General features: G+C 67.2%; 1 protein-coding gene across 2 annotated transcripts in view; it reads left to right on the plus strand.

The window, feature by feature from the left end:
* Positions 1 to 25,768, plus strand: part of NOTCH3 (notch receptor 3) — a 45,429-nt gene that overhangs the window by 6,300 nt on the left and 13,361 nt on the right. For both annotated transcript variants that reach the window (XM_037883958.2, XM_043533010.1), the window contains exons 2-17: positions 1,239 to 1,320; positions 9,085 to 9,227; positions 9,572 to 9,907; positions 12,901 to 13,023; positions 13,428 to 13,661; positions 14,723 to 14,878; positions 15,050 to 15,235; positions 17,356 to 17,469; positions 19,693 to 19,806; positions 20,458 to 20,691; positions 21,223 to 21,333; positions 21,643 to 21,835; positions 24,046 to 24,191; positions 24,271 to 24,384; positions 24,838 to 24,957; positions 25,039 to 25,191. In XM_037883958.2, coding sequence (XP_037739886.1) covers positions 1,239 to 1,320; positions 9,085 to 9,227; positions 9,572 to 9,907; positions 12,901 to 13,023; positions 13,428 to 13,661; positions 14,723 to 14,878; positions 15,050 to 15,235; positions 17,356 to 17,469; positions 19,693 to 19,806; positions 20,458 to 20,691; positions 21,223 to 21,333; positions 21,643 to 21,835; positions 24,046 to 24,191; positions 24,271 to 24,384; positions 24,838 to 24,957; positions 25,039 to 25,191 — 2,559 coding nt within the window. The remainder of the gene's footprint in view (positions 1 to 1,238; positions 1,321 to 9,084; positions 9,228 to 9,571; positions 9,908 to 12,900; positions 13,024 to 13,427; positions 13,662 to 14,722; positions 14,879 to 15,049; positions 15,236 to 17,355; positions 17,470 to 19,692; positions 19,807 to 20,457; positions 20,692 to 21,222; positions 21,334 to 21,642; positions 21,836 to 24,045; positions 24,192 to 24,270; positions 24,385 to 24,837; positions 24,958 to 25,038; positions 25,192 to 25,768) is intronic.

Genomic DNA, 25,768 nt, shown 5'->3' on the forward strand with positions numbered 1-25,768 from the left:
CAGAGGGCTGGGCTGGCTGTAGGGTGAGCTGTGGGTGCAGGTCTCCTGGGCCTCGAACTGCTGTAACACCCAGGATGGTGCAGTCGCAGTCCCCTCCCAGCTGTGCTGCTCTGTCCCCTGCATGTGGGGCCAAGGCCCCCGGCTCTGTGCTGCCTGGCATGACCCAGTGTCCTTGGCAGGGTGAGGGTCTCTGAGCCCAGGTCCGAGCTAGCAAGTTACTACTGTATGAGGGGCCTGGGAAGAGGCAGAGATTAGCAGGGCAGGTCCCTGGACACTTGATGAAGACACTGGTTGGGCTCTGAGGCCCTCACAGGTCCCGAGCTGCCTCCTCTCCCTGTGGGGTCCTGGTGGCCTGGGCCCATGTGCCACAGGGGAGAGGGTTCTGGGAGCTGGAGTTCTGGGGGCTGCTGTCTCCTTGGTCCCAGGGGGTGCGGGGCCATAGCATCTGACTGGAACCTGCAGGTTGTGCCTGGAGCCCTGAAAACCCCTGTCCCCCTCCCCCTGTGCTGGATGGTACTGGGGGCTGGTGGTGGTGGAGTCATACAGACCTTTCCTTGGCTCACTGGTGGGGGGCACCCCCAAACTAAACTCTTAGTCATGCATGGAACTTGTCTGACAGCTGCCCTCCTCCTGGTTTGTGGGGTGTGTGTGTCTTCCCTTTGCCTGCTGCTGCTGGGATGAAATTTTCCCCATGCAACTTCAGTACCAGTGTCAGTGCAGCATTGACTCTGAAGCCTAATGGTGGCTGTTTAAATCCCAGCCCTGATAGCAGCTGTCATAAATATAGGGGGAAGGGTAGCAACCTTTATGTATGTAGTAGCATAAAATCCCTCCTTGGCAGCTGTACTGGACTGCTTTACAGCAACGTTGCTGTTGATCATTTCAGGGTGGGGCTTCGGGTTATGGGCAGGGTCCTGCCACGTCCATCCAGTTTATGGGGTGCTCTGATGTTCCCTGGGGCTTGCCCTGAACAGTGTGCTCTAAGCCAGGCGGGTGATGGACCAAGGACCATCTGGGTGAGGCGGGGGCACAGGGAAGCAGTGAGCAGAAGCTGTCAGGGGTTGCTGCTAGGAAGCCCCCTGGATCCCCCCACCCTGGTGCAGCTGGCATGGCCAGTGACTGAGCTGGGCTCCCCACAGAGGGGCCAGCACGAGGGAGCTCTGTGTGGGGGTGGGGGCAGGGAGGTGAGGGGGCCACTCCTCTGCTCTAATGGGCTCTCTCCCGCTTTCTCCCTGCAGCCGTGCAGTGTCTGGAAGGCTCCATGCCCTGTGAGAATGGCGGCCAGTGCATCCTCTACTCCAACGGGAAGGCAGCCTGCGTGTAAGTGACCTCCTGCCCTGCAGGTTGGGATCCATGCCTGCTGCCATCCAGCACGGGGCTGTAGGCAAGATGGGCTCCATGGTGGTTGGGTATTGCTCACAGGCTGCGGGGGGGAGGGGACGGGGGGGTGCCTTTCCCACTGTCCTTGGGGTCGGCGGATGGGCAGGTCTGAACCAGCGGGAACCGGAGGCCTGGGGCTGGGTTAACAGGAGGGAGGGTGGTTCCCGGCAGTGCGCCATAAGGAGTAAAGGCAGTGTGGCCCAGTGGTTCAGCCGGCCCAGCCCAGGTTCTGCAGCACTGGCTTCTGTTCCCGGCTCTGCGCCCATCTTGCTGGGTCTCACCTGATGTGGGTCCTTGGCTGGGGGCCTGCATGGCTGTCCCACAGCCCTTGTCACCGTGCCTGGCACGGCCCTGCCCTAAAGAGCCGGTGGTGATTGGGGAGTGCCAGCCAGCAGGGAGAGGGGTCATGGCACCAAGCCCCAGTGGTTGGGGGATGTGGGGAGCAGCCACTTACTGTGAGGTAGCCTCTTGCCTGCTCCTCATGACCCCCGCGAAGGGATGCAGCAGAAGGGACCCTCGCCAGGCCAAGGGAGGGGAGCCAATCTGGGAGAATGGCGTGGAGCCACCCCACTGGGGCTGTGAGCATGTGAGAAGGGCTAGGGGTTGCCCTGAGCTGATGGGAGCGGGGGATGCTTGGGGCAGGATGGGGTGTTTTAAGAGTTCAGGGGGGTGGGGTGGGTCTCTTTCCATGTCAGCAGCCAGGCAGTGGGCGACTCACTGTGCCTCTGGAGGCCCAGCTGTTGGGCGCCACCCCTCCTGTCCCCGAGGCCCCGCGCTGGGGAGGGGAACACGGGGTGATGCTTGCTGACGCATTGGGGGGAGAAAGGGCTTCCAGCCGGGGTTGGGATGAGCTGGGAGGGCGGCTGCAGAAGGGGTGAATCTTGTGCCTGGGGGAAGGCTAGTGGAGGGCAGAGTGACAAGGTGCCTGGATGTTTTCTTTGGGGCTCCCTGGGCAGAGAGCTGACACCCCAGGGCTCATATCCTCTGGCTCTCTCCCCCGCCCACCCCACACTGGCAAAGGGGCCGAGATCTGCCCCCCCCTTCCCGCCCAAGCCCTTGTTTCCTCCCTGCTGTGGCTGTTGCAATCCCAGATTGCAGAGCAGTGTTAGCAGTGACGTGTGCTGCCCCCCCCCACCCCCGCCCCGCAGATCCCCACTTCCTGCCGCGGGGGGGGGGGGGACGGACTCCTCCTGCCCGGCCTCCTTCCCAGAGTCTCCCAGACAGGGGGCCTCTTCACGAGGGGGCCCTGGAGTCATTTGATCCCAGTGGCTGCAGACAGCCCTTGGAAGGGAAGCAGCTGCTGATCTGTGGAGCTGGGTGGGGGGCATGTGAGACCTAGGCCGTGTCCGGAGCTGAGCTGACCCCATCAGGCTAGGGTGACTGGGCTGACCACCACCTCCCCAGCCCCCATTGGAGCAGCTGGCCTGTGTAGGAGAGGCCAGGAAGGAGTGTGCTGAGTTTCCTGGTTCTCAGCCCTGCCAGCGGGAGCACTTGAAGGGAGGCTGTTTGGCTCCCCGGCCCTGGCTGGGCCAGTCCTCTGGGAAGGGGCTGGCTGGAGAGACTGCAGGCCCTGGGCCCCAGCCTGGCCAGATGCTTTCCCTGGTGGGGATGCTGTAAAGGCCATGTGGAGGGACCCACCAGCTGCTGGTGGGGAGGGGGCTGGGAACAAAGGGGAGACAGCACTGGGCCGTGGCAGCTCTTGCTGTGCCCGGCCCCGCTTGGTCAGTGTGGATGGAAGATGGGTGTGGAATGGCGATTGCCACGTCTGCCGTGCTGTGCCACTCAACAGGCTTGCGGAGTCCTGGCGAGCCAGCTGCAAGGGGCTGGGGCTGACTAGCATGGGGTGCTTCAGTGAGTGTCATCACCCTACTTCACAGGAGCAGAGCTGGGGATAAAACCCAGGGATCCGGACTCCCAGTGCCCCTGCTCTAGCCACTCGACCCTGCCGTCTCTGATCCCAGTAATGACTTTCTCTGTGAATCACTTCCATTTTCTTCCTGCATCTGACTCTGCAGTGTGAGCTCTGGGGGGTGGGGCTGCCAGTGGGGCAAAGCAGGCTGATTATCTGGGAATCCTCTCTCCAGGGCAGGGCTCCAGGCCCTGCTGCTGGGGAGTTGGAACCAGATGGGGCTGAGCCCCGGAGACTGGATGCAGGGGGCCTGGGCAGCTCCTGGCAGTCTCTCTGCAGAGCCGGCTCTGACCTGTCACCCAGCTCATGGATTCCGGGGGGAAGAGGTTGGCGCCTGGCGGGGGCAGTGGCTGGCTCTGCAAGGGTAGCCTGGGTGGCCCTGTGCCCACCACTTCCTGCGGGGTGAGCCAGGAGTAGCTGGGCAGTTTCTGTGCTGTGCCGTCGCCCGGTCCCCGCTACCCCTAGTGCCAGGCCACGGCACAGCCGCCGCGCAGGCAGGTGCTGGAGCTCGCTGTGGCAGGTTCCCGTCTCCTTGCTGCCTGCCTTGGAATGCCAGACAGGTGGATGGGCCTCCTGCTGCCCCGCCCCGAACAGGTGAATCACCGGCTGCTGCGCTGCCTGGCCAGGAGTAGGAGCAGGATCTGGATGGGGCCGCGCTGCCTGGCTGCTGGAAATCATGGGCTGGAGTGTGGGGCTGGAGCACCAACTGAATGCTGACCTGTGCCCCCCCCACCGCTCCTCTCTGCCAGAACAAGCACAGTGCCCCCAGCCCCCTGCCCCAGCTCACTGGAGCAGGCTCCCATCTGCATGCTGGGTTCTTTGTGCTCTGGAGACAGCCCCCCCCCTGCCCCGGTGCTGTGGGAGGGGGGCAGATAGGATTGAGTGTGGGGGGCAGGAGGGGTGTGGCGGGAGGCACCAAGGATCAGGGGGGCGGGAGGGGCGTAGTGGAGGGCAGAGAAGATCAGGGGGAGGGGTGGAAGGGGCAGAGCAGAAGCAGAGATGATTGGAGGGGGTGGCAGAAAGGAGCAGCCGGGGGAGGGGGGAGAGGCATTGTGGGGCGCAGGGGGCAGAGAGGAGCAGCCGGAGGGCAGGAGAGGTACGGCGGGGTAGAGGAGTGGCTGGAGGAGGTAGAAGGGAGGCAGAAGGCAGAGAGGAGAAGCTGGGGGGAGGCTGGAGAGGGGCAGAGAGGAGCAGCCAAGATGGTGGGGGCAGTGGGGGGGCAGCCGGGAGGGCAGAGAGGAGCGGTGGGGGAGCACAGGGGGCAGCCAGGAGGGCAGAGAGGGGCAGGGGCAGAGAGGAGCAGCCGGGGAGGATCAGAGTGGGGCAGGGGGCAGAGAGAAGCAGCCCAGGGGCAGAGCGGGCGAGCTCTAGGCGGACGAACTCTGACTAGGGGACAGAGGGAAGCTGCCAGGGGGGCAGGACTGGCGCGACAGGGAGCAGAGAGGAGCGGCTGGGGGCTCTCCCTGCCGTTTGGCCCAGCATGGTGCTGGTGCTGCTGGAACCTGTCGAACGGGTTGGAGCCGGCTCAGGGAGGGCTGGGGGGAGGGGAGAGAGAATGTATCTCCTTCCCAGTGCCAGAAATCTGCCCCCCCCCAAGTGTGCGGGGCCCCTCACAGGGGGGCAGTTCCCTGTGGGCCCCATGGGCCCTACCGTGCCAGCCTGGAGCTGGGTTTGCAGCCTGGGTCTGTCTGCCAGGCACCCTCGGGGTGAGAAGGTGGGGCTGGTTTAGGCTGGATTGTGCCCGCCCAGACGCCACAGGAAGGGGTGCCGAATGAGTGTGGGAGTTGGAGAAGTGGGAAGGTGGGGGACAGGATTGGAGCAGGGTCTGATAGGGTGGGGGGAGTGGTGATGGATGGGGGAGGGGCCCATGGGGAGTATGTAGGTGGGGGACAGGATTGGAGTAGGGGCTGATGGGATCAGGGGGATGGATGGGGAGGGGGCTGTTGGGGGAATGCCTGTGGGAGGCTGGAATTGGAACAGGGGCGTGAGGTCAGGGAGAGCAGTAGGGATGACTGGGGGATGGGAGGGGGCACATGCCAGGGTAGCCCCCATCTGTCAGGTGAGGGGGCATTCTGGGAGCTGTGTGGCCTGGTGGTCAGAGCAAGGGGAGGCGGGCTGGGAGTCAGGACTCCTGGGTTCTATTCTCTAAAGCTGGTTGCTGCCTCCTGCAGCTGGGAGGTATGGGGAGGAAGTTGTGCCCCTGTGCGCTCTCGTGCCCAGGGGCATCCCGTCCCTCCAGGAGCGGGTGCCTGAGGCAACCGCTGGGGTGACTCATGGGGTGACGCGGCAATGGAGCCGCTGAGTCACCGCCCCACGGAGCGGGCTGGGTGCCGGGCTCCACTCCCCAGACATGAGCAGGCAGGAGTATCGCCATGGGGCTGGGAAGGGGGCTGCCTTCCCAGCGTGGGAGCCTGGCTCTGCCTGCGGGGGAGGGCGCTGCCAGGTTTTGGGATACAGGGCCCTGCTCCCCTACTGCTTCCTGCCACAGGGATGCCTGTCCCCACGTCCCGTTTCCCTTTCCAGGGGTTGGGTGGGTGGATGTGGTGGGAAGCTCTGCCAACCCCAGCCTTGCACGCAGGGTGGCCCCCCGCACACATGCAGGGAGAGGGGAGTTGGCATCTCACCAAGTGCTGCTGGAGGGAGCCCAAAATGGAGTGTGCAGGACGGGGATGGGGGGTCCGCAGGGCATTCCTGGTCCATGCTGGGGCCAGTGGAGTTGCCTGTGTCACTGCTGGGGGGGCTGCGTGGCCTGGGCTGGTCAGTGGCATTTGCTGTGGCTGCTGCTGAGGCAGGCACAGCCGTCCGTCCGCAGGCTCCAGGGGATGGGGAGGGGGAGGAGTTCCTGCAGGCAGTATTGGTCAATGGGTCTGAGCTGGGGGCAGGGGAGTTATGGTCTTGATGGGCCCATTGCTCCGATCTGGTCCAGTGCGGCAGGAGAGAAGGGCTACAAGGCTGGATGGGCCCATGGGTGTGGCAGGCGGGGGCATCTGGTCTGCACTATCTCTCTCCTCACCATCCCTTTCTCCTGCCCCGTCTGTGCCCCCAGCACCATGCGTGCTCTGCCCTCTCCTCTCCCTGTTGGGCCATGCCCCCAGCTCTGGGGGGTAGGGCCCAGCGCTCTGGAGAGCTGGTGTAATTCCAGGCTTGGGCAGAGTCCCTGCGGTACTTGCGTGACCAGATGTCCCGGTTTTATAGGGACAGTCCCAATATTTGGGGCTTTTTCTTACATAGGCTCCTGTTACCCCCCACCCTCGTCCCGATTTTTCACACTTGCTGGTCACCCTACGCGGTCCCTGCCTGCAGGGCACTGGAGGGAGCAGGGCAGGAGCGCAGGATCTCCTCCAGTCCCAGCCTCTCCCAGCAGGGGATGCTGTATAGAGCAGGCTGGGAGCTCCCGTGCTGTGGTGGGGTGAACTGAGCACCCCCCTGTTTCTGCTGCAGGGTGCCCCCCGGGATTGAGGGCCTGGTTTGCAGGCCCTGGACAGCAGAGCAAACAGGCATTCTGCGTTGCCCTGGGAACGGCAGGCGAGGGGGGTGGGGGTTGGCTGGAGCTGCTGCTGAGCCGGAGGCAGGAGCAGATTGGAGGGTATAAATCTGTGCACCAGGACCCAGGCTCTGGTGCGGCTCCCCCCAGCGGGTGCCCTCTGGAGCCAGCCCAGCCTGAGGGCGAGCGCCCAGGTGCTGCCCAGCGCTGGCTCCGTTCTGGGACCTGAGCTGTCCTCAGGAGCGAGCCTAGAACTGGGGCTGAGAGGCAGGATGGTCCTGCCCAGCCTGGCTCAGCCCGGCAGGCTTGGCTGCCCTCCCCTCCTCCACCTCTCAGCCCCTGCACACCGTGGGTCTCGGACCCAGCCCTGTGGGGCATGCTCCGGGCTGTGAGCCCTGCAGAGAGCCCTCCTGTGGCCTCCCCACTGCAGAGCTCCCAGCATGCGCTGCTCCAGCTTGGCTAGCTAGAGACCCGTGAGCTGGGCCCCGCTCACTGGCGGGCTGGGCCTACCCTGGCTCAGTCCTATAGGACGTAGCCCTGGTGGGGGGGGGGGGTATTGTGGGAGGCAGGAGAGACTCTACCCTACTCCTTCTGCATGCGCCCGAGGAGGTGAAGCTGGGGGGAGGTGGGGGGGCAGGGAACCAGAGAGGGGTGCGGACCTGCTGGCTGGGCCAGGTTCCACTGGGAGCGGGTGCCCCTGTGGACGAGCTCTGGGCGGTGGGGTCCCGGGGTCGGAGCTGGGTCCAGGGGCCGCCCCTGCGGACAAGCTCTGGGCGGTGGGGTCCCGGGGTCGGAGCGGGGTCCCGGGGCTGCCCCTGCGGATGACCTCTCGGCGGTGGGGTCCCGGGGTCGGAGCGGGGTCCAGGGGCCGCCCCTGCGGACGAGCTCTGGGCGGTGGGGTCCCGGGATCAGAGCGGGGTCCTGGGGCCGCCCCTGCGGACGAGCTCTGGGCGGTGGGGTCCCGGGATCAGAGCGGGGTCCTGGGGCCGCCCCTGCGGACGAGCTCTGGGCGGTGGGGTCCCGGGATCAGAGCGGGGTCCTGGGGCCGTCCCTGCGGACGAGCTCTGGGCGGTGGGGTCAGAGCGGGGTCCAGGGGCCGCCCCTGCGGACGAGCTCTGGGCGGTGGGGTCCCGGGATCAGAGCGGGGTCCCGGGGCCGCCCCTGCGGACGAGCTCTCGGCGGTGGGGTCCCAGGGTCGGAGCAGGGGCTGGGCTTGGGCAGGTGCTAAGAGGTGCAGCAGCAGGTGAGTTCTTAGGAATGACGGGGTGTGGGGGGCTCAGGGAGTGGGTCCTGAATTGGCTGACGCCTGCTCTTCACAGTTTGTAGTGGGTGGGGGTGATTCTCTGCCGATCTGGGGTTAGCAATACAGCCCCATGCGGTGGTGCTGCTCGGCTAGGATAAAGGGGCCTTGTACTGGTGTAGCATGTCTCCTTCCCTATGCAGGGATAGCTACACAATGGGGAGCCCTTTTGCACTGGCACAGATTCCCCCATGCTTGGAGCTGTACCCCGATGCTGAGCCCAGTCTGGTTTGCCAGCAGACCAATACTTCAGGGTCAGGAAGCAGAGTCAGACTCTGTGGCCCCTTCTCCCCTGGCCAGGGTTATAGGCCGAGGCAGGGAGGATCCCCCTGGGGGAGCAGAGAGGGAGGGTTAAAAGCTTCAGTGGAGATCTGGCAAGGGCTGGGGGAACAAGGAGGGGGTAAAGTGAGCAGCTGGCACAATGATGAGTTCACGCTGGTGCCAACTGAGGCCCTGCAAAGGGAGCTGAGCCCACAGGGTGAATGGGCAGTACAGGGCAGGGGGTGTTTGGAGCAGAGCAATGCCAAGCAATGCCTGTTGGAGGGAATAACCTGAGATCTGGGGCAACCCCCAAGACCAGCACCAACTGCATGAGGGCCAGGCTACCCTGGGGACAGCTTGATGGAGCCACGGGGATGGAGGTGGCTGATGTGCTGTGGCATGGGGGCCCATGGCTGGGTGCTGAGTGCAGGGCTGGGTGCCCACCCACAGAGCACAGCTGGGGGATGGGCTGGGCCAGAGACAACCTCCCCCCCCCCCCCCCAAGGAACCCCGGCAACCAATAAAAGCAGAGGAAATTGATGGACTCTAACCCTACCCCGAAAAGAGAGACCAGTCGGAGACTCCATGATGCTGCCCCTAGGAAGTTCATTGCCAGTGACGTGATGTAGCAGGTGCCCAGATGCAGTGGTGATGGGTGTGTGGCCGTCCTGCACTGGTTCCGGGCGTTTACCCTTAGTCTCGATCCTCCGCTTGAGGGAGGGACTCACACCAGTGTGCCCCTCTCTGCAGGTGCCAGCCTGGGCTGATTGGCGAGCGTTGCCAGTTCCAGGACCCCTGCCACCAGTCGCCCTGTGCCAATGGGGGCGTGTGTGAGAGCTCCCTCAAGGATGGCACCGTGCAGTACCAGTGCACCTGCCCCAAGGGCTTCCGAGGTGAGGGTCATGTAGGTGGGGGGCATGATGGTCTAGGGGAGGGGTGGCGCCCAGCTTGGCCTGGTTGGAGGAGGGGCCAGGATCTGAGCAGGCCGGAGAAGAGGACCCATGCCACGCAGGCCTAGGGGAGATGGGGGATGGCCATGGGGGTGCTGTGGGAGATGGGGAGGGACCCTCAACCCAGCTGTGGGAGGGGAACGGAAACTGATTGAACAAGGCCGGTGCGGGAGGAGGGATGGGCACACCTTGGCCCCAGGGCGGGGACCTGCTTGGCCTAGGGGGAAGGGCTCTCTGGGGTGTCCTCATGCCCAACCAGGCCCCGCTCACAGACCCGCCCCCCACAGGTCAGGACTGCTCCCTGGCTGATGCCTGTGCCAACAACCCCTGCGCCAACGGGGCCCGCTGCACCAACTGGAACAGCCGCTACAACTGCACCTGCCCACCAGGCTACCAGGGCCGCAACTGCCGCATGGACGTGGACGAGTGCCGGGCGCCGGGCGTCTGCCGCCATGGAGGCACCTGCTTCAACACGCCAGGCTCCTTCCGCTGCCAGTGCCCGGCCGGCTTCACGGGGCATCTGTGTGAAAGCGTCTACATGCCCTGCGCGCCCTCACAGTGCCTCAACGGGGGCACGTGTCGCCAGACCGGGGAGCTGAGCTACGAGTGTGCCTGCCTGCCGGGTGAGGGGGTGGGAGGCTGGTGGGGGGGCTGGGGAGGGAGTGGGGTGCTGAGCAGAGTTTGGGGGCAGCACTCTGGGCTGCAGGGGTTGGTGTGTGGGGGCCTGGCGGGGACAGTGCTGGAGGAATCTGTTCGGGGGGATGCTGTTCCCCTCCCTTAGCCCTGGGGGCAGACGTTGTTAGGAGTGTGTCTCTTCCCCTGCCCTGGCGCGTGTGCCCATGGGGCTAGCGGCTCCAGGCAGCGCTGCAGGAAGCTCATCGGAAGCTGTAAATGGCGCTGGGAGAACCTGGACCCTGGCCAGGAAGGAAACAATCCCAGGGAGTGTCCGGGAGAGCAGCAGGGCCAGAGCCTGGGGGGCTCCCAACCCTGGGCCATCCCTTCCCCTCCCCTGCTTCCCAGAGCCCCCTTTGGCCCCCTCCCCAGCTCAAGCCAACTGTTTCTTTCTCCCCTGTTAGTCCCCTGTTAGTCCCTTCAGCCCCCTGCCCCCAAATAATGGCTCATTCTCATCTAAGCTGCAGCTCTGCTCCTGCCAAATCCTGCACCCTCTGCCAGTTGGCTTAGCACTGGGAACACAGGGAAGGAGGGGTACGGTCTGGGGGACCCTGTGTGTGTGTGGGGGCCAGGCCCTGTGGTCTGTGTGTGTGGGGGACAGTGGGTTCGGGGGCGCTGTGTGCGTGTGTGGGGGACAGCGGGTTTCGGGAGTGGTGTGCGCGTGTGTGCGGGGGACAGCGGGCTTGGGGGCACCGTGTTTGTGTGGGGCGGGGGAGTGGGCTTGGGGACGCTGTGTGGGGGAGCAGCGAGTTTTGGGGGTGCTGTGGGTGCGTGTGAGCAGGGTTCAGGGAGCTGTGTGCGCGTGTGGGGGGCAGCCGGCTCGGGGGTGCTGTATGTGCCAGGGGGCAGAGAGCTCAGGGGTGTTATGTGTTTGTGTGGGAGTGGGCTCTGGGGCGCTGTGTGTGGGGGGGAGTGGGCTTGGGGGCGCTGTGTGTGCTGGGGGAAGAGAGCTCGGGTGCTGTGTGTGCGTGCGGGGGGGACAGCGGGCTTGGGTGCTGTGTGTGCGTGTGTGGTGGAGTGGGCTCGGGGAGCTGTATGTGTGGGGGGAGCAGGCTCAGAGGCACTGTGGGGGAGCAGCAAGTTTTGGGGGTGCTGTGTGTGCGTGTGAGCAGGGTTCGGGGAGCTGTGTGCGCGTGTGGGGAGGAGCAGGCTTGAGGGCGCTGTGTGTGCGTGGGGAGGAGAGCGGGCTCGAGGGCGCTGTGTGTGCGTGGGGGGGGAGAGCGGGCTCGGGGACGCTGTGTGCATATGGCAGGAGCTGGCTCTGGGTCTGCTGTGTGTGCCAGGGGGCTGAGAGCTCAGGGGCACTGTGTGGGGGGTGCAGGCTCAGGGGCGCTGTGTGGGGGAGCAGCGAGTTTTGGGGGTGCTGTGTGTGTGTGTGTGTGTGAGCAGGGTTTGGGGAGCTGTGTGTGCATGGGGGGGGAGCAGGCTCAGGGGCACAGTGCCGAGGGGACAGAGAGCTCAGCGGTGCAGTGTGTGCTGGGGGGGGCAGCAGGCTCGGAGGTGCTGTGGGGGGGGGGGGAGCAGGCTCAGGAGTGCTGTGTATGTGTGTGTAGCGGGGGAGCAGGCTTGGGGGGGTGGGGCAATGAGCTTTGGGGGCACTGTGTGTGTGGGGGGTGGGGGCAGCAGGCTCAGTCGCTGTGTGTGCGTGGCATGGGAGTGGGCTCGGGGGCGCTGTGTGTGCCAGGGGGCAGAGAGCTCGGGTGCTGTGTGTGCGTGGGGGGCGGGGGTTGGGGGGGACAGTGGGCTCGGGGGCGGTGTGTGTGTCTGTGGGGGGACAGTGGGCTCGGGGGTGCTGTGTGCACGTTGGAGGAGCCGGCTCTTGGGCGCTGTGTGTGCCAAGGGGCAGAGAGCTTAGGTGCTTTGTGTGTGGTGGGGGGCGGGGTATAGCGGGCTCGGGGCTGCTCTGTGTGCGTGGGGGGGAGAGCAGGCTCAGGGAGCTGTGTGGGGGAGCAGCAAGTTTTGGGGGTGCTGTGTGTGTGTGAGAGAGCAGGGTTCAGGGAGCTGTGTACGTGGGGGAGAGCAGGCTCGGGGGCGCTGTGTGGACGTGGGGGGGAATGGGTTGGGGGTGCTGTGTGTACGTGGGGGGGTGGTCCTGCTGTGGCGTGGCCTAGGGCCGAGCAGAGCTGCGTGGAGCCAGAGGGGCAGGCAGCCCACCCGTTGCCCCCTGCAGCAAACCCTGCTGGGGCCTGTGGAGAGGGCCTCCCGCAGAATCTGGCCCTGCCATGCTTGAGGCGGCTCTGCTGTGGCCCTGGGGCTTTTCTCACCCCTCCTGGCCAAGCTGCTGAATCCGCCATTGCCCTGGGGGTACCCTTGTCTGCAGTGACCCCTCGTCCTGCTCCCTGACCCTTTGCAGAAACTCCTGCTTCTGTTGCTGTGAGCCCCCGTGTGGGCAAAGGGGAAAACTGGCCTGCCTCACTCAGCCCTGCTGGGACCTGCATTTGTTCCAGGGGTCTGCTGGGTTGCAGCAAGGGGCAGGGGGCTGGATCCAGGACTCCTGGGTTCTATTCCCAACACTGAGCAGGGCGAGGGGTGTGGGGGTTGGGAGTCAGTTGCCTGGTCTCTGTTTCAGGTTTAGCCAGACTCTGTTTGCCCGGCTGCCTCTCGGATGGGGCTGGGGGGTGGATTTGAGCTCCGTGCCTCTTGGGGCCTGGGTGGAGACGCTCTGGGCTGGAGAGCAGGTGGAGGTGGCCGGGGCCAGGGAGCAGGTGGGAGACGTTCTGTGGCCAGGGCCGGGGTGCAGGTGGAGACGCTCAGGGCCGGGGGCTCAGGGCCGGGGCCGGGGAGCGGGTGGAGGGGGCCGGGGCCAGGGAGCAGGAGAGAGACGCTTGGGCCAGGGAGCGGGTGGAGACGCTCGGGGCCAGGGCCGGGGAGTGGGTGGAGACGCTTGGGTCTGGGGAGCGGGTGTACGCGCCCTCTCTGACTGGGTGGTGCTCTCTTTCTCCAGGTTTCGAAGGGCAAAACTGTGAGATCAACATTGATGATTGCCCGGGCCACAAGTGTCTGAACGGGGGCACCTGTGTGGACGGGGTCAACACCTACAACTGCCAGTGCCCGCCCGAGTGGACAGGTACCACCTAGCGCCCTGCCCAGCGGCAGGATTTAACCCCTCGCTGGCCACCCCCAGCAGTGCAGCCAGCTCTATGGGTCCTGAGCCTTAGAGTCAACATCTGACCCTGTGGGCACGGACTGTGTCCAGCAGCCCAGGGCTGCCATAGGACCCCAGGAGGAATGTGGCACAGGGCCTTCCCTTCTAGGGGGCACCGGCTCTGATCCAGTCCCAGGGCAGGAGTTTGGCTGGCTCAGAGGGTGGGGAATGGGACATAGGGCCTTTCCCCTTTATGGGGCGCTGGCTCTGATCCAGCCCCAGGACAGGGGACTGATTGGCTGAGGTGGTGGGGAATGGGACACGGGCCTTTCCCCTCTAGGGGTGCTAGCTCTAACCTGCCCAGGCTCAGCCCCCTTCTCCCCCAGGCCAGTTCTGCACAGAGGACGTAGATGAGTGCCAGCTGCAGCCCAATGCCTGCCACAATGGGGGCACCTGCTTCAACACCAACGGCGGGCACACCTGCGTGTGCGTCAACGGCTGGACGGGCGAGAGCTGCAGTGAAAACATTGACGACTGTGCCACGGCCGTCTGCTTCAACGGGGCCACCTGCCACGACCGCGTGGCCTCCTTCTACTGCGCCTGCCCCATGGGCAAGACAGGTGAGGTGGTGGTGGTGGAGGGTCCGGCCTGGCTCAGCCCAATCTCAGATCTCCTAGCATCCCTCACTGTGGGATTTGGGATTCTTCTCCCCATGCTTAACCCCTCCCCCCTGATGGTCTGTGGCGGGCTGAGGGGATGGGGCTTAGGGGTTGGCCAAGGGGATGGGAAGGGCTAGGAAGGACCTGAAGGGGCAGGGGGTGGCTGAGTGGAAGGGGGCAGGGAGACGGGGGCAGAAGGAGTGGAAGCGGGTGGGAGGGAGACCTGAGGTGAGGGTGACAGGCTGGCTGAGTGGAAGGAGTTGAGAGGAGGGCTGTGAGGGGTAGGGAGCTGGGGCAGGGGAATAGTGTGGGAGTGTGGGGGGAGCTGCTGGGGGTTGGTAGGTGTGGGTCGGGGGGAACTGGAGCCAGCTGGGGAGTGTGTGGGTGTGGGAGGACTGGGGACGGTTGGGTGGGGGTTGGTGGGTGTCTATGTGGGTGGGAGGTACTGGGGCCAGCTGTGGGGGGAGGGTGTTGGTGGATATGTGTGGGTGTGGGGGACTGGGGGTGGGAGTTGGGGTGTGCAGGTCGGGGTGTGTGACTGGGGTTGTCTGGGGGAGTTGGTGGGTCTATGGGGTGGGGGAGGCCGGGGCCAGCTGGATGGGGGGTTGGTATGTGTCTGCAGGTGTGGGGGAAGGGGGGGACCAGGGCTGGCTGGGTGGCTCTGTGGGTGGGGGGGACTGGGGCTGGCTGCGGGGGGGGGCTTGGTGGGTCTGTGTGAGGGGACTGGATCTGGCTGGGGGGGGGGGGGGGAGTGGGACCAGCTGTGGGGGGGTTGGTGGGTGTTTGTGCAGGTGGGGGGGACTGGGGCCGGCTGAGGGGGTTGGTGGGTGTCTGTGCGGGAGGCCAGGGCCGGTTGGGTGGGGAGGTTTGTTGTGTGTGGGTGGGGAGGAGGGATGGGGGGCATTGCCTTAGCCTTCCAGGATGGGACTGGCACTCTGCTCCCTGAGGGCCAGGCTAGCTGGGCTTCCACAGGGTGGTTGCCTCGCGGCTGCCTATGCCCCCTCACTCCCTCCCTCTGCCAGGTCTCCTGTGCCACCTGGACGACGCCTGCGTCAGCAACCCCTGTCATGAGGATGCCATCTGCGACACCAACCCTGTGAATGGCCGGGCCATCTGCACCTGCCCCCCAGGCTTCACTGGGGGGGCCTGTGACCAGGATGTGGATGAGTGCTCTATTGGTGAGACGGGGGTGATGGAGTCGGGGTGCGGGAGGTTGGGCCAGGATTCTGGAGAGGGGCGGCTGGCAGTGATGGGGTTGGAGTGGGGGAGGCCTGGCTGGGATCGGGGTGAGGCAGGGGTTGGGGGGGTCTGGCCCCCACCCTGTCTCTGACTTGGCCACGTCCCTGCAGGCGCCAACCCGTGCGAGCACTTTGGTCGCTGTGTGAATACGCAGGGCTCCTTCCAGTGTCAGTGCGGGCGTGGCTATACGGGTCCCCGCTGCGAGACTGACATCAACGAGTGCCTGTCCATGCCCTGCCAGAACGACGCCACCTGCCTTGACCGCATTGGGGAGTTCACCTGCATCTGCATGGCGGGTGAGTGCCCCGGACCCCCAGCATTCCCCCTCCCCAGCTCGGGGAGCATTCCCCCTCCCCAGCATTGTGGGGTTCTCTCCCCAGCTCGGGGAGGTGAGCATTGTGCTGTCGATTCAGGGGCTGGCTGGCCTGAGTATCTGGGAATGAGAGATGTGATTTCCCGCCCCGGGCAGCTGCAAGGTGTCACCTTCTAACAACACCTCACAGTGAGTTTGTTGGGACTCAGCCCAATGCCCAGCGGGGCAGGAACCTGGGTCCCCCACCCTGTATCCCAGCTGGCTGTAGCCAGCGTCCTTGCTGGCAGCCCCAGCTGAGAGGCCAGGGCTGGATGGGCGTTGGGTGCCCCTCTGTGACGGGGCTCCCCGTGGGCAGAGCCTGGCCTGGCCTGGCCTGCATTCCTCTCCTGTCCATAGCAGGGAATCCTGGCTTGGCTCGGCTCCCAGGGCTTGGGAGCCGTTGGGAAGCCCAGGCGGCTAGGGCGAGGGCCCCTCCCCTGGCAGCTGGATGGCGGGATCCCGGGGGCTGGGCCTGGCAGGGAAGGCTGCAGTGCTTAATTTGGAATGAAAGAGGTGCCAGGGCTCAAGCATAACACATGTGGCAAGCCCAGAGGTGCTGGGGCTCAGCCCTGGCAAGCCCTGGCACAAGTTAAGCACTGGAAGGCTGGCTGTGGAGTCGGCTCCTCACCCAGAGGTGCCAGAGGGGCAGGGGGTGCATAGCCGGCAGCCAGACGGTGGGAGCGCAGGTCTGTGCCTGGAATACTAATGGGGCTGGGGGAGGCCTGCGCGGGGCTGGACTGCTCCTTTTTGTCTCCCTGCTACCCCCTGTGGGGAGGAATCTTCCCCTCGTTATTTTCAGCCTTTTGTGAGGCTGGAGCTAGGGGGAGGGGCAGTGCCGGCACTGCCCTCGCCAGGGCACCGGGCCCTCTTCCCTAGTCCAGCACCCTGGTGCTCTGCTGCTCCATGCTGGTGCCTGGTCATCCTGATGGGACGGGGGCCGCACAGGCCCCTTGCAGTGCAGGAGGGTGAAGGAGCCATAGAGCCTCTGCCCCGATGCCTGCGCCAGGGATGTGGGGACCAGGGAATGGGCACGAAACCAACCCACAGACTCCGCATGCCCACCGCCTGGCCGTTCCGGGGGCCACACACAGAGCTCAGCTCAGAGCATAGAGCAGGGATCGGTGCTCTCCCAGCTCTGGGCGGGGATTGGGAGTCAGGACTCCTGGGTTCTGTCCCCAGCTCTGGGAGGGGTGTGGGGCCTAGTGGGTAGAGCAGGGGGCCTAGGAGCCAGGACTCTGGAATTCTCTCTCTCCAGCTCTGCCACTGACTGGCCTGGGCTCTGGGTGAGGGTTTCACCTCTGCATGAAATACCATCTGTGTTTTCTGCGGCCCCAGATTCCCCCCCCGCCCCCTGCCAGAGATGCATTGCCCCCCAACACTGCCCTCTCCTGTCACACCCCACAGGGGACAAGAGCCCGCACTGCTGTAGCCTCGAGCAGAGTGTCTGCCCACCTGTGTAGGGGGATCCCACTGCCCTAGTGATGGGACCCCCTCTGGTAATGGGCTTACTCCAGACCCCCCCCCACAGCCTCTCTGCCCCATGGCGCAGCCCTAACCCCACACAGTCTGCTGCTTCCCCTGGCAATGCCTTGCCCTCCCAGAGTCTGCCACCTCCTCGCCTCCCCTGCCCCATGGCACTGCCCTCCCTCCACATAGCCTGCCACCTCCTCGCCTCCCCTGCCCCATGGCACTGCCCTCCCTCCACATAGCCTGCCACCTACCCATGGCACTACCCTGGCCTCACAGCCTGCCACTTCCCCTGCCGTATGGTGCTGCCCTGCCCCCACAGAGCCTGCCACCTCCTTGCCTCCCCTGCCCCATGGCACTGCCCTCCCTCCACATAGCCTGCCACCTCCCCATGGAGCTGCCCTGCCCCAACGTAGTCTGCCACCTCCTTTCCTCCCCTGCTCCATGGCATTGCCCTCCCTCCACATAGCCTGCCACCTCCCCCGCCGCATGCCGCTGCTTGCCCCACATGGCCCCTGCATGCAGCCTTGCCCCTGCCCCAGGGAGGTCTTCCGCCTCTGCCCCGTCTCTAACACTGCCTCTGGGTTCTGGCCGCAGGGTTCAGCGGCACGTTCTGCGAGATCAATGTTGACGAGTGCGACAGCAACCCCTGCGTCAATGGCGGGGTCTGCCGGGACGGGGTCAACGGCTTCACCTGCACCTGCCCCTCCGGTGAGTCTGGCTCCTCCTGGGGCCATGGGCTGGGGGCAGGCACAGAGCTCCCAGCGCGGCCTGGCTGGGTCCCGGGGCCATGGGCTGGGGGCAGGCACAGAGCTCCCAGCGCGGCCTGGCTGGGTCCCGGGGCCATGGGCTGGGGCAGGCACAGAGCTCCCAGCGCGGCCTGGCTGGGTCCCGGGGCCATGCGCTGGGGCAGGCACAGAGCTCCCAGCGCGGCCTGGCTGGGTCCCGGGGCCATGGGCTGGGGGCAGGCACAGAGCTCCCAGCGCGGCCTGGCTGGGTCCCGGGGCCATGGGCTGGGGGCAGGCACAGAGCTCCCAGCGCGGCCTGGCTGGGTCCCGGGGCCATGGGCTGGGGGCAGGCACCGAGCTCCCAGCGCGGCCTGGCTGGGTCCCGGGGCCATGGGCTGGGGGCAGGCACCGAGCTCCCAGCGCGGCCTGGCTGGGTCCCGGGGCCATGGGCTGGGGGCAGGCACGGAGCTCCCAGCGCGGCCTGGCTGGGTCCCGGGGCCATGGGCTGGGGCAGGCACAGAGCTCCCAGCGCGGCCTGGCTGGGTCCCGGGGCCATGGGCTGGGGCAGGCACAGAGCTCCCAGCGCGGCCTGGCTGGGTCCCGGGGCCATGGGCTGGGGGCAGGCACCGAGCTCCCAGCGCGGCCTGGCTGGGTCCCGGGGCCATGAGCTGGGGGCAGGCACCGAGCTCCCAGCGCGGCCTGGCTGGGTCCCGGGGCCATGGGCTGGGGGCAGGCACCGAGCTCCCAGCGCGGCCTGGCTGGGTCCCGGGGCCATGGGCTGGGGGCAGGCACCGAGCTCCCAGCGCGGCCTGGCTGGGTCCCAGGGCCATGGGCTGGGGGCAGGCACGGAGCTCCCAGCGCGGCCTGGCTGGGTCCCGGGGCCATGGGCTGGGGGCAGGCACGGAGCTCCCAGCGCGGCCTGGCTGGGTCCCGGGGCCATGGGCTGGGGGCAGGCACGGAGCTCCCAGCGCGGCCTGGCTGGGCTCATGGAAGTGCCCTGGGCCGGGCTCATGGAAGTGCCCCAGGCTGGGCAGGCCGGGCCCAGCAGCAGGGGGCCTGTGGGGCGGAGGGGAGGGGGGTCTGACTGGGGAACCATAACACCCTCTCCCCCCACTCCTCCACCCCATACCTGCACTGCTCCTTTCACCCCGGAAGCCACCTCTTGCAGGGCTGATGGACAGCCAGGCTGGGGCTGTCCCTGCTGACTGGGGACAATGGCACCTTTTTCTCCTGGGGCTTCTTCCCCGCTGGCACACAGCCCCCTGAACCCAATTTACATATGGGGCAGACGCCGGCGAGGGAGACAGGAGGGGAGCTGGCCTGCCCCATTGCCAGGCCCAGTGGGAGCCTGTGCCATGGGCCTGCAGAGCACCCGCCTCTGGGACAGGATGTCCCCATCCAGCTCGCTCGCAGATCCACCAAGCTCGCGCCCAATCCCACCCCCACAGCCTGTACCCCGTTCTGGAGCTCTTATCCCTCCCACCCTTGGACCCGGTGCCCCATCCTGGAGCCCCACTCCCCTCCCCACCCCCAGAGCCTGCACCCTGCCCTGAGTCCGTCTCTTCTCCCACCCCTGGACCCTGCGTCCCATCCCAGAGCTCTTCTCCTGCCCCACCCCCAGACCCTGCACCCCTCCCCTCAGCTCCTCTCCTATCCCAGGCCCTGCACCCCGCCCCAGACCCTGCACCCCGCTCCATCCCCGGAGCCTGTACCCCCAACTCGGAGCTCAGCTCCCTGCACCATTGTGGCCTACTCCCTGACCACAGCATATCCCTGTCCCCCTTACTTCCATGGCGTCCCCCCCCCCCCGAGCCCCTTTGTCCACTTGGCCCCTTGCTGTCGCCCAACCCTGGCCTGGAGCCTTTGCCTGAAGTTGCTCCAAGCTGCACCCCACCCCAGAACTGCAGGCGACAGGGCATCCTCGTAGCTCCTCGATATGGGGCTGCCCCTCAGCTCCACACTGCCCCCCAGATACAGAATGGGCTGCCCCGCACTCACCCCCAGATGTGCCTGGCTGACCCTCCCTCCCTCGGCCCCCAGCATCTGTCCCCGAGCCCTGCGTCTGAGAGCACAGCTGAGGGAACGCCCCCCAGGTTGTGCCGCCCCCTGGGGCGGTCCCAGCGCTCTCAGTGGGGACTGGGGACTCCATGGGGAGGCAGTGCAGGGCCCTGGCACACATTTGAGCCCCCTGCCTTTCTGTGCCCAGGCTTCTCCGGTTCCATGTGCCAAATCGACATTGACGAGTGTGCCAGCACGCCCTGCCAGAACGGTGCCAAGTGCGTGGACCGGCCCAACGCCTATGAGTGCCGCTGTACTGAGGGTGAGTGAGGGCTGGCGCTGAGGCCTGGGTGCTCTGTGGCCTCAGCACAGGCTGGGCGGCTTGTCCCACCGGGGCCACAATAGTTCCTCCCATCAGCAAGGGGCAGCGGTGCTCCATACCACCCCCATTCCCAGGCGTGGCTAGGGCCCCCACCCAGCAGTCTGGGGAAGACACTGCAGCTGCACCCCCAAGCATAAGTGGGTCAGGGGTACGTCTGTATTAAACAGAGGCATTCGTGGTGCCCGGGGAGGGGGAGATGGTGCCAAGGCTGGAACCCACCTGCTAGCCACACTCTATGGGGGGCTCCCCTTGCCCCATCGGAGCCCCCTTCCCTCACAGCGTGGAGGATGGAGGGCCAGGTCTGGCAATGTGTGGGGCCGGTTGCCTGCACTGGGGAACCATGGCTGGGGTCACATTCCATGGGGCTGGGCTGTCCCCCTCCAGGGCCCTCCGGCATCTGGAGACGGGACAAGAATGGAGCTGCTGGAGTCTGTCCCACGTGGGCATCCCCTCCCTAACAGGCGGGGGTGGCGCTACCCACATGCCATGTGGCTGTGGGGCAATCGGGCCACCTCAGCGTCACTCAAACCTGGCAGTGCCCTGCAAGGAGGGTCAGAGCCAAGCCCCCCTACCCTCTGCTCCCTCCCCCAGGCTTCGAGGGCACGCTGTGCGAGAAGAACATTGATGACTGCTCTCCCGACCCCTGCCACCACGGCACCTGCCTGGACGGCATTGCCAGCTTCACCTGCTCCTGTGCTGCCGGCTACACCGGCTACCGCTGCGAGAACCAGCTCAATGAGTGCCACAGCAGTCCCTGCCAGCATGGGGGCAAATGCATCGACCGCATCAACAAGTACCAGTGCAACTGCCTTCCTGGCACCTCAGGTGGGGGCAGGGCTGGGGGCCTGCATCGCGCTGGCCGGGTCTGCCGCCCCACCCCATCCCCACAGGCCCTGGCACCGCCCCGCTCCACCCTCAGGGGTGCACAGTGCTCCTCCTCTGCATCCCCAGGGTCCACGGCCCCTTTCCTCCCCACCCCAGGGGCACACTTTCCGCCGTGTACCTATGCTGCCCCCCTCAAGCCCCCTCCCGGTCCATGGCCCCTCCCTCCCCTGGGTCCCCTGGCTTCCCTTCCCCCCAACCCTAGGACATGGACAACCCTCGCCTCAGAACACACCATGCCACCCACCCCCAGTCCCAGGGCACATCCGCTGCCCCCTCTCTCCTGGCTCCCCTCACTCCCACCCACCTAGCCCTAGGGCATGTGCTGTCCCCAGGAATACACTATCCCCCCAGCTCCCTATCCGCTGTTCCTGCCCTCCCAGCCCACATGTCCTGCGCTGGCCACGCCATGGGGGTGAGGTTCCCGCGTGCTGTGGCTGGCTGGCGCGGATGTAAGGCAGCCCCTCTCTCCAGGCGTGAATTGCGAGGTGAACTTTGACGACTGCGCCAGCAACCCCTGCGACTACGGCGTCTGCCGCGACGGCATCAACCGCTATGACTGCATCTGCAAGCCTGGCTTCACAGGTGAGGCAGGGACGGGGCCCAGCTCCAGGGAGCCCTGGCTCTGGGGGGTGGGTGGGGTGGTCCTGTGACCCTGATTCTCAGAGGATGGGGATGGGGGGGCCTGGCTCTGGGGAGCTGTTAGGGGTGGGGCCTAACTCTGGGGGGATGGGGCCCTAGCTCTGTGGGGGTGGATGGGGGATGGGAGCTGGGCCCCGTCACCCTGGCTTCGTGGGGTGGGGCCCTGGCTCTGGGGGTGTGTGGGGGCTAGGCCAGGGAGTGTCCTGGGCCGAGCCATACGGGGTGCCCATGCCAAGTGGGCGTGTCTCACAGGGCCCCTGTGCAACGTGGAGATCGACGAGTGCGCGTCCAGCCCCTGCCAGAATGGCGGCACCTGCATGGACGGCGAGAACGGCTTCACCTGCCTCTGCCCCGAGGGCTTCCACGACCCCCACTGCTACTCTGAGGTGGACGAGTGCAGCAGCAGCCCCTGCGTGCATGGAGCCTGCCGCGACGACATCAACGGGTGAGGGAGCGCTGCGGCCGCCCGTCCGGTCTCCACCCCGCCCCGCCTGCGTATGCCCGCCCTGCCCCTGTCCTGCCCCGACCTGCCCTACCCCCACCCCGCCCTGCCTGTGTCCGCCACCCCCCGCCCTGCCCCTGCCCCGTCCCGACCTGCCCTACCCCCACCCCGCCCTGCCACTGCCCCGTCCCGACCTGCCCTACCCCCACCCCGCCCTGCCTGCGTCCGCCACCCCCCGCCCTGCCACTGCCCTGTCCCGACCTGCCCTACCCCCACCCCGCCCTGCCTGTGTCCGCCACCCCCCGCCCTGCCCCGCCCTGTCCTGCCCCGACCTGCCCTACCCCCACCCCGCCCTGCCTGCGTCCGCCACCCCCCCGCCCTGCCCCTGCCCTGTCCTGCCCCGACCTGCCCTACCCCCACCCCGCCCTGCCTGCGTCCGCCACCCCCCGCCCTGCCCCTGCCCTGTCCTGCCCCGACCTGCCCTACCCCCACCCTGCCCTGCCTGCGTCCGCCACCCCCCGCCCTGCCCCTGCCCTGTCCTGCCCCGACCTGCCCTACCCCCACCCCGCCCTGCCTGCGTCCGCCACCCCCCGCCCTGCCCCTGCCCTGTCCTGCCCCGACCTGCCCTACCCCCACCCCGCCCTGCCTGCGTCCGCCACCCCCCGCCCTGCCCCTGCCCTGTCCTGCCCCGACCTGCCCTACCCCGACCCCGCCCTGCCTGCGTCCGCCACCCCCCGCCCTGCCCCTGCCCTGTCCTGCCCTGACCTGCCCTACCCCCACCCCGCCCTGCCTGCGTCCGCCACCCCCCGCCCTGCCCCTGCCCTGTCCTGCCCCGACCTGCCCTACCCCGACCCCGCCCTGCTTGCGTCCGCCACCCCCTGTCCTGCCCCTGCCCTGTCCTGCCCCGACCTGCCCTACCCCCACCCCGCCCTGCCTGCGTCCGCCACCCCCCCGCCCTGCCCCTGCCCTGTCCTGCCCCGACCTGCCCTACCCCGACCCCGCCCTGCCTGCGTTCGCCACCCCCTGTCCTGCCCTGACCTGCCCTACCCCCACCCCGCCCTGCCTGTGTCCGCCACCCCCCGCCCTGCCCCTGCCCTGTCCTGCCCTGCCTTACCCACACCCCGCCCGCGTCCGCCACCCCCTGTCCTGCCCCGCCCTGCCTTACCCCCACCCCGCCCACGTCCGCCACCCCCTGTCCTGCCCCGCCCTGCCCTACCCCCACCCCGCCCTGGCTGCGTCCGCCACCCCCTGTCCTGCCCCGCCCTGCCCTTACCCCCACCCTGCCCTGCCTGCGTCCGCCACCCCCTGTCCTGCCCCGCCCTGCCTTACCCCCACCCCGCCCTGCCTGTATCTGCCACCCCCCACCCTGGCCTTCCCCTGCCCTGCCCTGCCCTGCCCTGCCCTACCCCCACCCCGCCCTGCCTGCCTCCACCCACCCTGCCCCAACCTGCCCTACCCCTACCCCGCCCTGCCTGCATCCGCTGCCCCCCCCGCCCTTGTCCTGCCCTGCCTGCGTCTGCCGCCCCCTGGCCTGCCCTTGCCCTGCCCTGTCCTGCCCCCACCCCGCCCTGCCTGTATCTGCCGCCCCTGGCCCTGCCCCGATCTGTTCTGTCCTGCCCTACCCACACCCCGCACTGCTTGCATCCGCCACCCCCTGCCCTGCCCCACCCTGCCCTTTATCCGCCACGCCACACCACACCCCACCCCACCCTGCCTGCATCCGCCCACCCTGCCCCCACCGCGACCTGCCCTGCCCTACCCCCACCCTGCCCTGCCTGCGTCCACCGCCCCCCCACCCTGCCTGCATCCGCCCAATCTGCCCCCAACGCGACCTGCCCTGCCCTACCCCCACCCTGCTCTGCCTGCGTCCACCGCCCCCTGCCCTGCCTGCATCCGCCCACCCTGCCCCCACCCCACCTGCCTGCATCTGCCCGCCCTGCCCCGCCCTATCCTGCCCCCACCCCACCCTGCCTGCATCCACCCGCCCTGCTCCTGCCCCTGCCCTGCCACAACCTGCCCTGCCCCCGCCCCGCCCTGCCTGCATCTGCCCCCTGCCATAGTGCTGCACTTGCCCGCCTTGCCAGAGGGAGCCCCTGTACCCAGCGGCCCCATCCCAGTGCTTGCTGTGTGGTGCCAGTTCCCCAGAGAGCCCTGGGGGCACAGGGGGGCGTCCCCTTGGGGCAGGGCCTGCAGTGACGCCCCCTCCCCCGCAGGTACAAGTGCGAGTGCGAGCCAGGCTGGGCCGGCACCAACTGCGACCTGAACAAGAACGAGTGCGAGTCCAACCCCTGCCAGTTTGGGGGCACCTGCACCGACTACGTCAACGGCTACCGCTGCAAGTGCAAGGAGGGCTTCCAGGGTACATGTTCCCGCATCCACCCTTCCCCGCCTATCCCCCTCCCCACCCACCCCCCACTGACCCTCTGTCTCTCTCCCAGGGACCTACTGCCAAACAAACATCAACGACTGCGTCTCCAGCCCCTGCCTCAACAAGGGCACCTGCATCGACGCCATCGCCAGCTACACCTGCCTCTGTGACCTGCCCTACACAGGTGGGGCTGTGCCCACTGTGGGGAGAACAGGGCGCCCAGGCCAAGTGGAGAGGGCCTGTTTCTGGGAGCCTGGAAGGGTGGGGGGTCCCTGTGATTCTCGGGGGTGGGGAGTTCCTGTAGTTGGGGGGGGGGGGCGCCAGCCCAGGTGGAGTGAGGGTGTGTGCGGGGGTGCCTATGGTTCTGGGAGGTGTGCTGGGACTGGGGGGGTCTCCGTGGTTCTGGGAGGTTTACTGGGGTGTAGTGGGGTCCTGGTCGTTCTGGGGTGTGTGTGGTTCTGGGAGGTGTGTGTGTGTGTGTGTGTGTGTGCGCGTGGGGGGGGGGCCCTGTGGTTCTGGGACTCATGGCAGGGCAGTTCCTTTGTTGGGCAAGGCCTGTGGCCAGGGCAGGAGCCTCATGTGGACTCTGGGCCCAAGAGTCGGAGCTGCTCTCACCATCGCCCCCTTCTGCCTGCAGGCCGCAACTGCGAGAACGTGCTGACACCCTGCTCCCCTAACCCCTGTGAGAACGGGGGGGTCTGCGACCACACGCCCGACTACGAGGGCTTCACTTGCAGCTGTCCCCCAGGCTGGCAAGGTACCGTCCCTCTGCCCCACTCCTTCCCCATGGCCTCCCTGCCCTGCCTGCTCTGACCTGTGCCCTTTCCCTCCCCGCCAGGTCAGAGGTGCCACGTGGATGTGAACGAGTGTGACCGGGCCCCCTGCCGGAACCGGGGCACCTGCACCAACCTGCATGGCGGGTACAGCTGCGCCTGCCGGCCAGGGTACACAGGCACCAACTGTGAGACGGACATTGACGACTGTGCCCCCAGTGAGTCCGGGTTCACGCGCACTCGTCGGGGTACCGCACACCAGCTCGCTTGGCTCAGCCACCCCACAGCCCAGCCAGGGCACAGTGTAGGACCCCAGCCCTGCGGGCGGAGGGCGCTCGGCAGGGGGTGCTCTCCCCTCGTGGTCCCTGCTTACCCAGTACCCCAGCGTGCTACTGGGGTGCTGTCAGGAGGTGCTGTTAATTGGAGGTTTCCCACCGAGTCCTGGCTGTCCCATCATCCTGCCATTCCCCTGGGCTGAGCTGAAGCTGTCCTGGACAAGCTCTTCCCGAGGGCTGCCTCTGGGCCTGCCCAGCCTGCTCACGCTGGGTTCTCCTTCCCCTCCCACCCAAGCGGCTGGGCAGCAAGGCTGTGGGGCTGGGGAACAGCCACAGCTCCCTCCCCAGAGGGGGCTGGCTGAGTGAATGGGGGAAGGGCTCTGGGAAGGACTGGGATGTGGGGGCGAATCTCTCCCTGGGGGTGCCTGCCCTGATTGCCGGGGGGGGGGGGGGGGAGAAGGGGAGGCCATGGAGTGGCTGAGCTCCTCTGGCCCCTTCTGACCCTGCTGCAGGCCTCCCC

Source organism: Chelonia mydas, chromosome 20, assembly GCF_015237465.2.
Source record: "Chelonia mydas isolate rCheMyd1 chromosome 20, rCheMyd1.pri.v2, whole genome shotgun sequence".
Lineage (NCBI taxonomy): Eukaryota > Metazoa > Chordata > Testudines > Cheloniidae > Chelonia > Chelonia mydas.